Genomic DNA, 14,328 nt, shown 5'->3' with positions numbered 1-14,328 from the left:
TCCACGTCTGAAGCTGGACCCAACTCCGATTAGAATCCAGGCCGGAGTGTGACTTGATGATGTCAGAAGCAAAAATTGTTCAGTCAGAATTGGATGAGTTTTCTGGTGTTAAGCAGTCGAGCAAGCTTACTGTAATAAAAAACTAACACGGCGCCAGACGGACAAAAACACGACTAAAAAACATACATCAAACGAAAATAAAGAGAAAAAGTAAAACAAACAAAGAAAAAGAAAACAAAGAAGAGGCAAGAGAGTAAAAAAAAAACAAGAGGAAAGCAAGAGCGAGTTCCAGGAAGTTAAATTTGCCGGCACTCTGGGCGGACCTTAGATTATCCAATCAGAGCGCAGGGGTCAGGACATGGGGTCTGAAGGTTTGGTCAAAATACTAAGTTCTTTAGGAATTAAACTTAACATTTTTCCAACCTCAAAACATGTCTATAAATTTATAGATGAGCAGAAGTATGAATGATCCTTATAACCGTGAACCTTAAAAGCAGTTTTGCTGCTGTCAAAAGGGGAAAAGGTTTGTTAACAGGTACAAGACATTTCATCAAGACATTTCAATACATTTCATCGATGATTTTCACTTTCCACGGACCTGGTGGGTCAAGAAATCATTTCCACACAACAAGTTCTTACTTTGAGTCAGAGTCGTTAATAACAACAGCATATAATGTTAATCACAGTGTATTTAATCACCTGAAATGCATATCTCAACCTGTTCGAAGGGTGTCTGCTAGATGGCGCCATTGCTCCATCCAAGGAATCACTGAAATTAACTAACTTGTTAACTTCTGTGAATTTCACATCTGAAAAACGGTTAAAGTCTTGGATTCATTTAGAAAGGAAGGAGAGTCCATTTATCCAGGTGTGCTGAGGATACATCCAGTATTTTATACAGTTTAGAACTCAGAGCTTAAAGGTTCTGCTCTGGAATTTGGTCTCTATGTGCTGTGGATACAAAGGGACCTCCTGGGGTGATGGACAACAGGCTCTTACCAGGGTCCAACTTCAAAAGGGTGCCACAGTCTGTCTGTGTAGACATTTCCTACCAGGAACAAGATAAGACCAGCAGGGTTCCTGGTTTAACATGGAGGTCTGTCTACCCGGGTTAAGATGGATCTGATTTTTAGGGCTTTCATTGAGCTCTGTTTTGGAGATGTGTGGATGGACTTCCTCTTGAAGTAGAAAATCCTGAGTTCTTATCTGATTCGGGGGTTAATTCAGCCTTGGGAGGTTGCTACAAGGCGCACCGTTTTGTTGGGCGCATGCTAAAACAAAAGCAAAACAGCGAGTTTGTTTGAACTTTATTCAAAACAGTACTGATACTTTTTTTTTTCAATACAAATGCATATCCCTCCTGATGAAATGATGCCAGCATAAGACTACATGATGGTCAGATTAAAATAATTATAACCATGTTGTGGGCTGCAACCATCACTGTCATCGCACATGCATCATGAATATTGTACTTAATGTGTGGCAGCAGGCATTAAAATAAGAAATAAGTCATTTACAAACATGTATGTATCATAGCTAAGATGAGTATAACAAAATAAAACATGAGGCTCATTTGAACACCGCAAGAGGTTAAACTTTAAGGCTTGTCCCATTAGCATTAGCGTTAGCACTATCTGCATCAGCTTAAAGTGGCTTTATTATGTACATTTTTGTCAGATTAATTTTCATATGCAAGTCCAGAAGGGCAAGAAATAATGAAGAGAAGATGACCAATCACTGAGTCCCTCCCCCGGGACGTCACTAAAATTTCAAAACGTCGACAGTGCTGGAAAACTCAAACATGTGTTAAGGTGATAAAAAAAAAACAAAAAAAAAAAAACAGCGCCGCTCGTATGTCTGATACTCAACACTGTAGAAAGCTCAGATCACTAGACATAGCATCATAGAGCAGCTTTAAGTCACGTTTCAGTCACAGCAAAAAAATAACTATATCAATAGCAAAACTTAACAACTGCATTGATGGTGAGCTACAGTTATTCTACATGGACCTGCAGCCGGAGCCGACTGAGACTGGCCGCCTGGGAGTGCTTTAGGACGGGAGAGGCTCCCGCTGCTCCTTCCTTACAGTAACTGCAGAACAATATGTGTCTTCAAGTCAGTCGCCAAAACACCAGAAAAGTCTCTAATAACTCCAGTAAAAGCTGCTAGATTTGTCGCTTTTAACAAAAAAAGTCTCGAGATTTAGCGAGAAAGTCTCCAAGTTGGCAACAGTGTCTGAATGAAAGCAAAGCGGCTCTGGGAGGAGTTTACAGCACAGCGCTGCAACGCCAGAGACGCTCGATTAGCAACTGAAGACAGCAGGAGAGGAAACTGCAGAAAGAGAAATAATCACACCCTTTTATTTTTATCATCGGAGAAAACCCAGATTGTACTGAGATTAAAATCCGATTAATTGCCCAGCCCTACCTTACACACCCTCTCAGTCTTTCTTAGCAGCTGACCAACTACTGCTAGTAGCATGACTGTATTATTGTAACTATGATGCTCGCAGTGTGGCTAACTAAGATACTAGCAACATGGCTAATATGGATGCTAGCAGCGTGGATGCATTACTGTCACTATAATGCTACTAGTGTGGCGAACTATGATGCTAGCAGCATTGTTACCATCCATTTTTTTGCTGCTTATCCGGGGTCGGGTCGCGGGGTCAGCAGCCTAAGCAGGGAAGCCCAGACTTCCCTCTCCCCAGCCACATTTGGCAACTCTGCGAGGGGATCCCGAGGCGTTCCCAGGCCAGCCGAGAGATATAATCCCTCCAGCGTGTCCTGGGTCTTCCCCGGGGTCTCCTCCCAGAGGGACGTGCCTGGAACACCTTACCAGGGAGGTCCAGGAGGCATCCTGACCAGATGCCTGAGCCACCTCAACTGGTTCCTCTCAATGCGGAGGAGCAGCGGCTCTACTATTTTCTCCTCCCGGATGACCGAGCTCCTCACCCTATCTCTAAGGGAGAGCCCGGCCACCCTGCGGAGGAAACCCATTTCAGCCGCCTGTATACGAGATCTCCTTCTTTCGGTCACGACCCACAGCTCATGACCATAGGAGCCATATTGTAAGTCATCGATGTTTGGATATATGCTGATGTGTGCACACTTGATTGGCACTTGGGTGGAGGGTGTGTCACTTTGGGTGTGAATGCATAGGTTACAAATAATTGCACTCACCTGAGCGCATCACTTGGCTTGGAGGATATAGATGTGGGGTGAGCTCGGGATTGAACTTTTTGTTGACCACAATTTAGATGACTTGTCTTAGTACTCTGCGTGTTGTTAGTTCATTCTGATTTATTTAGATGTAACAATGAAAATAAACAAACACAAAATGGAGAACATACAACTTAGTGCGCGTCATCAATATCTCCCATGCTTAGCCTGCCGTGGCTGAATAAGATAATGGCATTGGACAGTTACCTGCAACAATGACCACAGGTGAGGGTAGGAACGTAGATCGACTGGTAAATCGAGAGCTTCGCCTTCTGGCTCAGCTCCTTCTTCACCACGACAGACCAGCGCAGAATCCGTATTACTGCACACGGCGCACCGATCCGTCTGTCGATCTCGCGCTCCATCCTTCCCTCACTCGTGAACAAGACCCCGAGATATTTAAACTCCTCCACTTGAGGCAGGACCTGACTCCTGACCCGGAGAGGGCAATCCACCCTATTCCGGCTGAGGACCATGGTCTCAGATTTGGAGGTGCTGATTCTCATCCCAGCCGCTTCACACTCGGCCGCGAATTGCTCAAGCGAGAGCTGGAGATCACGACCAGACGAAGCCAACAGGACCACGTCATCCGCAAAAAGCAGGGACCCAATCCAGAGGCCACCAAGTCAGATCCCCTTAACACCTCGGCTGCGCCTAGAAATTCTGTCCATATAAGTTATGAGCAGAATCGGTGATTAAGGGCAGCCTTGGCGGAGTCCAACCCTCACCGGAAACAAATCCGACTTACTACCGGCAATGGGGACCAAGCTCTGACACCTGTCGTACAGGGACCGGACAGCTCGTACAAGGGGTTCCGGTACCCCATACTCCCGGGGTACCACCAAAGGAGTCCCCAGGTGACATGGTTGAATGCTTTCTCCAAGTCCACAAAGCACATGTAGACTGGTTGGGCAAACTCCCATGCCCCCTCCAGGACCCCAAAGAGGGTATAGAGCTGGTCCACTGTTCCGCGACCAGGACGAAAACCACACTGCTCCTCCTCAATCCGGGATTCAACTTCAGCCCCAGAGATAGGAGAGTTCACCCCTGAGTCCACCAGCTCTGCTTCCTCATGGGAAGCCGTGTTGGTAGGATTGAGGAGGTCTTCGAAGTATTCCTTCCACCCACCCACACTGTCCCGAGTTGAGGTCAGCAGCTCCCCACCTCCACTGTACACAGTGTTGATGGAGCACTGCTTCCCCCTCCTGACCGCCAGATGGTGGACCAGAATCGCCTTGAAGCCGTCCGGAAGTCTTTCTCCATGGCCTCGCCGAACTCCTCCCATGCCCGAGTTTTTGCCTTGGCGACAGCCGAAGCCGCATGCCGCTTAGCCCGTCGGTACCCATCAGCTGCCTCCAGAGTCCCACAGGCCAAGAAGGCCCGATAGGACTCCTTCTTCAGCTTGATGGCATCCCTCACTGCTGGTGTCCACCACCGAGTCCTGGGATTACCGCCACGACAGGCACCAACGACCTTGCAGCCACAGCTCCGGCTGGCCGCCTCAGCAATAGAGGCATGGAACACAGTCCATTCGGACTCAATGTCCCCCGCCTCACTCGGGACATGGTCGAAGCTCTGCTGAAGGTGGGAGTTGAAGCTCGCTCTGACGGGGTACTCAGCCAGACGTTCCCAGCAGACCCTCACAACACGTTTGGGCCTGCCAGATCTGACCGGCTTCCTCCCCCACCATCTGAGCCAACTCACCACCAGGTGGTGATCAGTTGAAGCTCCGCCCCCCTCTTCACCCGAGTGTCCAAGGCATGTGGCCGCAGGTCCGACGATACGACTACAAAATCCATCATCAAACTGTGGTCCAGGGAGTCCTGATGCCAGGTGTACATATGGACACTCTTATGTTGGAACATGGTGTTCGTTATAGACAATCCATGACGAGCACAGAAGTCCAATAACAAAACACCATTTGGGTTCAGAGGGGGGGGACCATGCCTCCCAATCACTCCCCTCCAGGTCTCACTGTCATTGCCCACGTGAGCATTGAAGTCCCCCAGCAGAACAATGGAGTCCCCAGAAGGAGCACCCTCCAGCACTCCCTCCAAGGAACATTTATGCCCACGGTTGTAGTCATCATAGAGGCTTTAAAGTGCAAAATATAAAAAAAATTAAAAATAACATTTCTTTCTGTTATCTTGATAACTTCTTTATACATTTTTTATCGCACAACAATGAAGCTGTATGTAACTAAAACCTATTTGATATCAACAGGTATCTTTTCTGTTCAATTTAGAACAATATATTTCAACGTCGCAATATTTATGGGATATATGAACAATGAACATAAGTGTTTATGGACCTTGCGTGCAGTAAACTTTCTTGCACATCAGAGGCTGTTTGCCAGGAAAGTAAGTTTTCTAATCCACAGTCTGAGGCTTCAGTGCAGGTTGGCGGTAGGTCACAATGTAATGCCCTTTCTGGGGGACACAAATTATCAGGTGCCTGGAAATCGACTGGAAATCTAAACAAAACCAAATTTATTACCGAAATTAAAAAAGTCTATAAAGATGACATCAAAGTTCTGGTAGGCATTGAGGGTCCGTCAAAGGGTTAGGGGATCTCTGCCAGTTTCAGCATAAGCTGAAACTGGCAGAGATTAATAATTATCAGAATATCAAGGACAGCCATATATATGACATGTCTCCCTTCTCCACGCTGGACAGGACAGGGTTAAATAAATATAAGTCCTGATTGGTTTGTTTATGTTTCCATGTCTAGGTAAACACCTGAGCATTACAGTGTTTCGAAAAAAGTCCCATTCAATTGAAAATGACAGTGTTGTCTTGCATGTCTTGTTTCTTGGACTAATACTTGTGCATCATAGACTGCATGCTGCTGTGAGGCAATCTGACTAGAGTTAGTTTCTCCAGCGCTGTCATTTCCTGCCGTTTGTTGGCCATACTCCATTCACATATCAGCAAAACAGCATAAAGAAGTTGATCCATTCCTTTGCAGTTGTTTCCGTCAGCAGCGGGTTCCTGCGCTGCTTTAACTCAGATTGTCAGATCTGTGGCTGAACACAAATGACAAAGAAATGTCCTTTGGCTCAAAAAAATACATTTTTCTACCCTGAAATTGCACTTTATGCTTCCAGAGTGAGCTGGAAGTTGCAGAATGAGCTCAGGGTCTCAAGTTCAATTTTTGCATGATATTCATAGCAGATTTGTCGTTAATGTAATAAAGCCTGTTTCCAACCCTGCTTCTGTAAAAACGTCTTCATTGCCTCGGGGTCTAACACTGTAAGAAGAGGGTTGTGCACAAGTCTCTGGTTTTCTCATTTCTTTCTCTGCTTTGCTCCCATTCAGCCTCTATTTTCAGATGCACATGTCTGCTTTGACCCAGAACATGTGACATTGTCAGATTTAGTCTCAGTCTTGGTGGATTGCTGAGGAACGCTCACCCGCTAATTAAAAAGCTAAATTGTAAAATCAGAAGAAAGGTTAAAGTTTAGTAGGAGATTTTGGTCTTTTCAGGCTGCCAGACGCACTGATCCTTATCTTTTCCCAAAACAATGCCCTCTGACCCCCTTTTCAACCAGTCCAAATTAACCTAAACAATAGAGAATTATCTTCTCCAACAGCAGTCTGGTGTTCAGCAAACGCAACCCTACTGCTGCTTCCGAGCTGAACCAGAGGAAGGAATGCCAGAAATTCCATGGGAATCATACTCTGCCATTTCTGTCTCAGTCCAGCTTGTCAAAACCTTTGAACGTATTCAATCAAGCTACCGGACAACCATGTGATCTCAGCTGTGTCATGTATCTGAGAAAGGAAATGCTCCATCAGGCCACCATATATTAACGAATTGCTATTTTTAGGCTTTGTATGTTTTTAAATTGCTGGATCTCATCCACCCCCGGGGCCAAGGAGCTTTTTAACCAACTCATCGACTTCAGCCCCAGAGATAGGAGAGTCCACCCCTGAGTCCACCAGCTCTGCTTCCTCATCGGAAGCCGTGTTGGTAGGATTGAGGAGGTCTTCGAAGTATTCCCTCCACCGACCCACAACGTCCTGAGTTGAGGTCAGCAGCTCCCCACCTCCACTGTACACAGTATTGATGGAGCACTGCTTCCCCTCCCCCTGAGCCGCCGGATGGTGGACCAGAATCTCCTCGAAGCCGTCCGGAAGTCTTTCTCCATGGCCTCGCCGAACTCCTCCCATGCCCGAGTTTTTGCCTTGGCGACAGCCGAAGCCGCATGCCGCTTAGCCCGTCGGTACCCATCCATCCAATTTAAAGAATGGAAAGTGTAATTTTACTAATTAACTTTGACATTTTGTAATGAGGTTATTGGGCTACTCAAAGCCTGGATCCTTGTCTTATTAACAGAAACAACTTTGCGCCTGATTAGTTGATTAAAAGTGCACCCGTAATAGAAAACGTGAAAGTCATGATTTGGAGCAAGTGATGCCGTCTCCTAGTTTATTGCAAACAAATTAGTTTATTTTTGTTCTTCATGAAGTAAAAGTCCAATGGGATTTTTAAAAAAATGAATAAATAACAGGAGTTGGATGAAGAATCAGGGAAATACTTGCCTGCCGTGAATATATTTATGTTTATGAATATTGGTTGATGTAAGAGACTGACCAGAAGGCAAAGAGTGGTTAGCCATTGCTTTCTTTTTTTTTTTTTTTTTTGTCTTGTCCAGTATTTAGGCAGCAGAATGATGGTCTGGATGTTCTGCTGAGCAAATTTTCTCTGCCAAGGGAAGCTTTATAGATATAATGATCCCCTTGACTTTCTGAATTTTTATTTTATTTCTATATTTATTTTGTATTGTTGTTTGAATTGTAGAGTTTGTACTGCTGGACAGGAGAGGACAGACGAAAGACAGAAAGAGAAAGGAGAAAAAACACCTCATAAGAAAAGTGAAAGAGATAAATGGAGAGGGAAAAAAAACCTAAAAAATAACCCAAAAACAAAAAGAAAGAAACAACCTACAGATGTATACATACACACATACAGGTACACACATACATATGCATACATACACATACATTTACACACACATACATACATATGCATACAAATATATATATACATACATATATACATATACACATATATACATATACACACACACCTCTATGCACACACACACACATACATACGTACAAACATATACACACTCGCCAGTATTAACACATATACATACACATTCTAGATCATAGTAACTAAACTATGAATGTCACTGAGTCATCCAGCCAGTTTATTCACTAACAGCAGGTACCTCTCTTTCTGTCTTTTTGACTTAACTTGCTAGTTTCTGGTCTTCATGATTGTCAACGGTTTTGTTCTCCACGAATCTAGAGTTGGCTTGTGTGGGTGTATATATTTATGTGTGTGGGTGGGTATGTGTGTGTACTTATGTGTATGTGTATGTGTATGTATGTATGTGTATGGATATGTATATATGTATGCATATGTGTGAGTGTATGTATGTGTATGTGTGTGTGTATATGTATGTGTATGTATGTGAGTATGTATATATGTATATATATATATATATATGTGTGTGTATGTATGTGTATATGTATGTATGTATATCTATCTTTATGTATGCATGTATGTGTACATGTGTGTGTATGCATGTGTATGTATGTGTATATGTATGTATGTATGTATATATGTATATATATAATGTATGTGCGAGTGTATATACATATATATGTAGGTGGGTATGTATGTGCATATACATGTATGCATTGATCTCTTTCTTTTGTTTTTTGTTTTTTTTATGTTCTCTTTTCTGTTCTCTTTCTGCCCCTTTCCTGTCCTTTCCGGTCGGGTCCAGCAGCATAAACTCTGTAATACAAACTATTATCCAAAACAAATTGAAAAATAAAATAAGAATCAAGAAATACAAGGGGATCATTACATCTACAAAAGTTCCCCTTGGCAAAATAAATTTGCTCAGCAGAACACAGCATCCAGAACATCAGTCTGCTTGCTTAAATGCTGGACAAGACAAAAAAAAAAAAAAAAAAAAAAAAAACTAAACTATGAGTTAAATATAAATGAGAAACAAACAGAAATGAGAAAACCAGCTGCTGTTAGTGAATAAACCTGCAGACGACTCGGTGACTGTGTCACATGCAGAACATGCAGAGTGGAACGTGTTCAGAGAAGATCATGCCAGTGTGACCCCTCCCACACAAAGGCAAGAGGCACGCCAGGAGGACCCCCGAGACCCGGGCCATCGGCAGCCATCCCCAGGCGCAGACCCCAACCGCCCCCCCCCGGAGCCAGCCATGCACCGACCCAGGAGGCGGCAGAGGGGGGGTCCCAGCCAGAGTCCCCCGCAGTCAGGGGGAACAGGCCCCAGCAGGCCCGGACCAGCGAGGACCGGCCCCGCCGGGCACCGGCCCCCCAGGGCAGACAGAGCGCGGGCCCCACGGCCCCAAGAGCCCAGAAGCAACCCCCCACCCCCGCAGGCAGAGGGCCCAGCCCACACCGACGGAGGGCCGGGATCCCCAGACCGCCACCCAGCGGCAGCCAGGCCGCACCCCAGTGCACCAAGACCCCCCCCCCCCCCATGCACGCACACACCCACACACACACACACACACACACACACACACACACACTTCCTCCTTAAACACACCCTATCCACCCATTCTCTGACACACGCTCAAACTCACACTCTCCTACCCCCGTTCTTTATACACACACACCCCCTCACACACACATCCCTGCTCCCTCTATAATCACCCATTCTTCCATACACACACACCCCACTCTACACACACACACACACACCTCCCTACACCCCTCTATCCACATTCACACTCCTCATTGTACACCCACCCCATCACTCCCCCGTACCACCAACATAACCCCACATACACACCCCCACTCATCTGCATACACCCCCCCCCACCCTCCTCCTATCCCAGCGGCCACCCACTTTCCTAAATTCTTTCACCCTAACCCCCCCCCCTCTACTCTAACATTCATTCAGCCATCGCTTTCTGACCTTGTTTTCTACAGCTGTTTCCACATGTAGAACCAATATTTAATTAAAGTTGAAGAGGGGGTATTTGGGACAAACCTTCCCCCCAGGGAGTTTATACTACTACAGTATAAACATAACCCTGAGAGCTAGCTACCTGAAAGGGAAATCTGAGTAATTGTCAGTCCCCAATCCTCCTCGAATTGTGTTAATATCAATGATTAATCATCTCTTTGGTTCTTTAGTTGAAGAGGGTATTGCATTGTTGAGACTCCCCTTATTATTTTTTTATTAATTTGGTAAAACACCTAATTAAGAGATTCATTACACATAGAGTTTCACTCTGTGTAATGAATCTATATAATATCTAGACTTCACATTCTGAAATAAGTGATAAAACATGTTGAACTTTTTCATAATATTTTAATTTTCTGAGATGTATGTGTAAGTGGCTGCATTGTCTCAGATTCAGAAACCACATCTTGCTTTCACCGTGTGGTTAAAGCAGCGGAACAGGGAGTTGTGCTTTTGGTGAAATAACTTTAAACCAGGTGGCTATTGGCTTTCATGTTAAAATAAATCTGGTTGCACTTGGGCCTCCTTCAGAAATGTCCGCCACTGCAGTTTCACTCTGGAGGAAATTCATTTCAGAGAGGCAGGACATTGATGTTGTATAGCAAGATGTCAGTTCTACAGTTTTATCAGCCAAAATGGATGTTTGTAGAGGTAACAGTCAAGGTTGTCTCTCTATATATATCTGCAGATATCCCATCATGCATCAGTGTTCCAGCTTATTCATTTCCCGTGTTTGTTTTTGTCACATCTGCATCGTAATGGCACCATCCTTCCAGCAGAGTAAAGCTAACAGGATGAACAGATGTGTCAACATGCACTCGTCCACATTTACACTTCCTGTTCACACTGGTTTCTCAGGCTTCATGCATATGTGCTGTCTGGTCCTGAAATGGTCTTTGAGGGATTGTGCTCAACCTGTGATGCCAAACAGTCAATCAAACAGGTGACTGAGTTTTCACATGGCTGGAGAGACTTCACAGATGATTTCATAAGTCAAGCAGTGACGGAATAACATCTGTAGCTGATCAAACACATGCAGAACACCGACTAACGGGTTGCAAAGGGGCAAAAACATATCATTTCATGCTGACCTTGAATCACCACCAGGCCAGAAAAGGCACACAGACGGAGGTTTAATATTGCTCATCAATCCAGAATTACTGGAGTAACATCTGTTCATTGTTAGGAAGCAGGGAAACCCTTACCCTTCATTCACACTTCTGGCAGCATGAAATATGTTTCATAGATGCTCATGGCAGCTCAGTTTCTTCCAGTCAATGCACGACTTGGCATATAATCAGGTCTCTAAAGGGAACATGGATCCTCCAGGCCGGGATCCTCAACCCAGCTACTTCCTTTAGTGTTTTCTGAAAAAATGCTATGACTGAAAAACTGAGTTTTTAGGAAGCGAAAGCTGTGTAAATTTGAACAGCGGCAAATAAAACCACAATAAGATAACAGAAGATCCTCCAAGTTAAATTATTGTAGAATTAGGAAGTTCAGTAAAAGGAAAATTTATTAAACAAGATGTAATTGTTGTAAAGAAAATAATCAAACCTTTCTGGCTTCTGATCCTGAATCTGTACAATGGTGACCAGTCAGGGGGCTTGGTGGGACAGACCAAACCAAACACCTTCTCGAACCTTTTCAGCCAGACGTTTGTTATTAATCCTGTCTGTCTGTCTGTTGGATGCTAAATGGAAGTTTGAACCAAGCATTTCTGTTGTAAGGTAAATATTTCTCTGTGCTTGTGTGCAGCTTTGTGTTGCAAGCATCAGGAGTGGAAATGGAAGATTGTCACAGCTGGAGGAAAAAGATTGAAACAGTTCAGTGACAGGAAGAGTGGATGAACGAGGATGGTATGGAGGGAGTGAGCTGGAAGTAAAGAGGAAATATTTTATTCCCGCAATGCAGAAGCTTTTCTTGCCTCTGACCTTTTCCTCACAGACAGTGAATTTACTTTATTTTCTGTGGTGCAGCCCAGCACCTCCAACCCCATAATGTAAAATGATATTTTATATAAAAGTGCCACAGTGTGTCTGTGTGTGTTTGTAATGTATAAAACATATCTATGTTGTTTACAGTGAGATGAGGCCACATTGACTCTATAATGAAATAGTTTCATTTTTTCCTCAGGCGAGTCGGGTCTCGGGAAGTCGACGCTCATCAACTCTCTCTTCCTGACTGACCTGTACTCCAAGGACTACCCTGGTCCCTCCCAGCGCATAAAGAAGACTGTGCAGGTGAGCTCACTCGGCTTTTAGCCCAGTTTGATTCGGTGTCCCGGACAGTCGTGGAGTACAAATTGACCAGATCGAAAGGAACTTTTTTGTCGCTTCTTGTGGCGGATGGAACCAGCTTTAGTCATGTCATCAGGGAAAACTGGACTTTAGAAGATGACTCCTCTTCCTCCTGAAATGCTGCCACAGTAAACATTAAGTGCCTTGAGTTGTTTTTGGTTTAACTTTCTTTTATTGGTTGTATAATCTTCATCTTCAGCCGCTTATCCGGGGTCGGGTCGCAGGGGCAGCAGCCTAAGCAGGGAAGCCCAGATTTCCCCAACTCTGCGGGGGGATCCCAAGGCGTTCCCAGGCCAGCTGAGAGATGTAATCCCTCCAGCGTGTCCAGGGTCTTCCCCGGGGTCTCCTCCCAGAGGGACGTGCCTGGAACACCTTACCAGGGAGGTCCAGGAGGCATCCTGACCAGATGCCTGAGCCACCTCAACTGGTTCCTCTTGATGCGGAGGAGCAGCGGCTCTACTCTGATCTCCTCACGGATGACCGAGCTCCTCACCCTATCTCTAAGGGTGAGCCCGGCCACCCTGCGGAGGAAACTCATTTCAGCCGCCTGTATACGAGATCTCGTTCTTTCGGTCACGACCCACAGCTCATGACCATAGGTGAGGGTAGGAACGTAGATCGACTGGTAAATCGAGAGCTTCGCCTTCTGGCTCAGCTCCTTCTTCACCACGACAGACCGGCGCAGAGTCCGCATTACTGCAGACGTCGCACCGATCCGTCTGTCCATCTCACGCTCCATCCTTCCCTCACTCGTGAACAAGACCCCAAGATATTTAAACTCCTCCACTTGAGGCAGGACCTGACTACCGACCCGGAGAGGGCAATCCACCCTATTCCGGCTGAGGACCATGGTCTCAGATTTTGAGGTGCTGATTCTCATCCCAGCCGCTTCACACTCGGCCGCGAATCGCTCAAGCGAGAGCTGGAGATCACGACCAGATGAAGCCAACAGGACCACGTCATCTGCAAAAAGCAGGGACCCAATCCTGAGGCCACCAAGTCGGATCCCCTCAACCCCTCGGCTGCGCCTAGAAATTCTGTCCATATAAGTTATGAACAGAATCGGTGATAAAGGGCAGCCTTGGCGGAGTCCAACCCTCACCGGAAACGAATCCGACTTACTACCGGCAATGTGGACCAAGCTCTGACACCTGTCGTACAGGGACCGGACAGCTCGTACAAGGGGGTCCGGTACCCCATACTCCCGGAGTACCCCCCACAGGAGCCCCCGGGGGACACGGTCGAACGCCTTTTCCAGGTCCACAAAGCACATGTAGACTGGTTGGGCAAACTCCCATGCCCCCTCCAGGACCCCAAAGAGGGTATAGAGCTGGTCCACTGTTCCACGACCAGGACGAAAACCACCGGATGGTGGACCAGAATCTCCTTGAAGCCGTCCGGGAGTCTTTCTCCATGGCCTCGCCGAACTCCTCCCATGCCCGAGTTTTTGCCTTGGTGACAGCCGGAGCCGCATGCCGCTTAGCCCGTCGGTACCCATCAGCTGCCTCCAGAGTCCCACAGGCCAAGAAGGCCCGATAGGACTCCTTCTTCAGCTTGACGGCATCCCTCACTGCTGGTGTCCACCAACGAGTCCTGGGATTACCGCCATGACAGGCACCAACGACCTTACAGCCACAGCTCCGACTGGCCGCCTCAAAACCTGACAGTAAGCGTCTGATGACGCTCTGATGGAATTATACTGTTTTTAATGGTTTTAAAGGCAGCTCTTCAGGATACGGTGCTATGGGATTCAGACATCTTACTGCAGCCT

The 14,328-nt window shown here is 46.0% G+C and overlaps 1 protein-coding gene across 1 annotated transcript in view; it reads left to right on the top strand.

The window, feature by feature from the left end:
- The window catches only part of LOC306771054 (septin-7-like), a 91,183-nt gene that overhangs the window by 23,192 nt on the left and 53,663 nt on the right, over nucleotides 1-14,328 (top strand). Inside the window, exon 3 of the mRNA XM_079260087.1 lies at nucleotides 12,394-12,500. Within this exon, the coding sequence (XP_079116213.1) occupies nucleotides 12,394-12,500 (107 nt within the window). The remainder of the gene's footprint in view (nucleotides 1-12,393; nucleotides 12,501-14,328) is intronic.

The sequence above is a fragment of the Telmatherina bonti genome, assembly GCF_933228915.1.
Source record: "Telmatherina bonti genome assembly, chromosome: 2".
Classification (NCBI taxonomy): Eukaryota; Metazoa; Chordata; class Actinopteri; order Atheriniformes; family Telmatherinidae; genus Telmatherina; species Telmatherina bonti.
The sequence above is the reverse complement of the archived record's forward strand: the minus strand, read 5'-3'. Positions and strand labels throughout refer to the sequence as shown.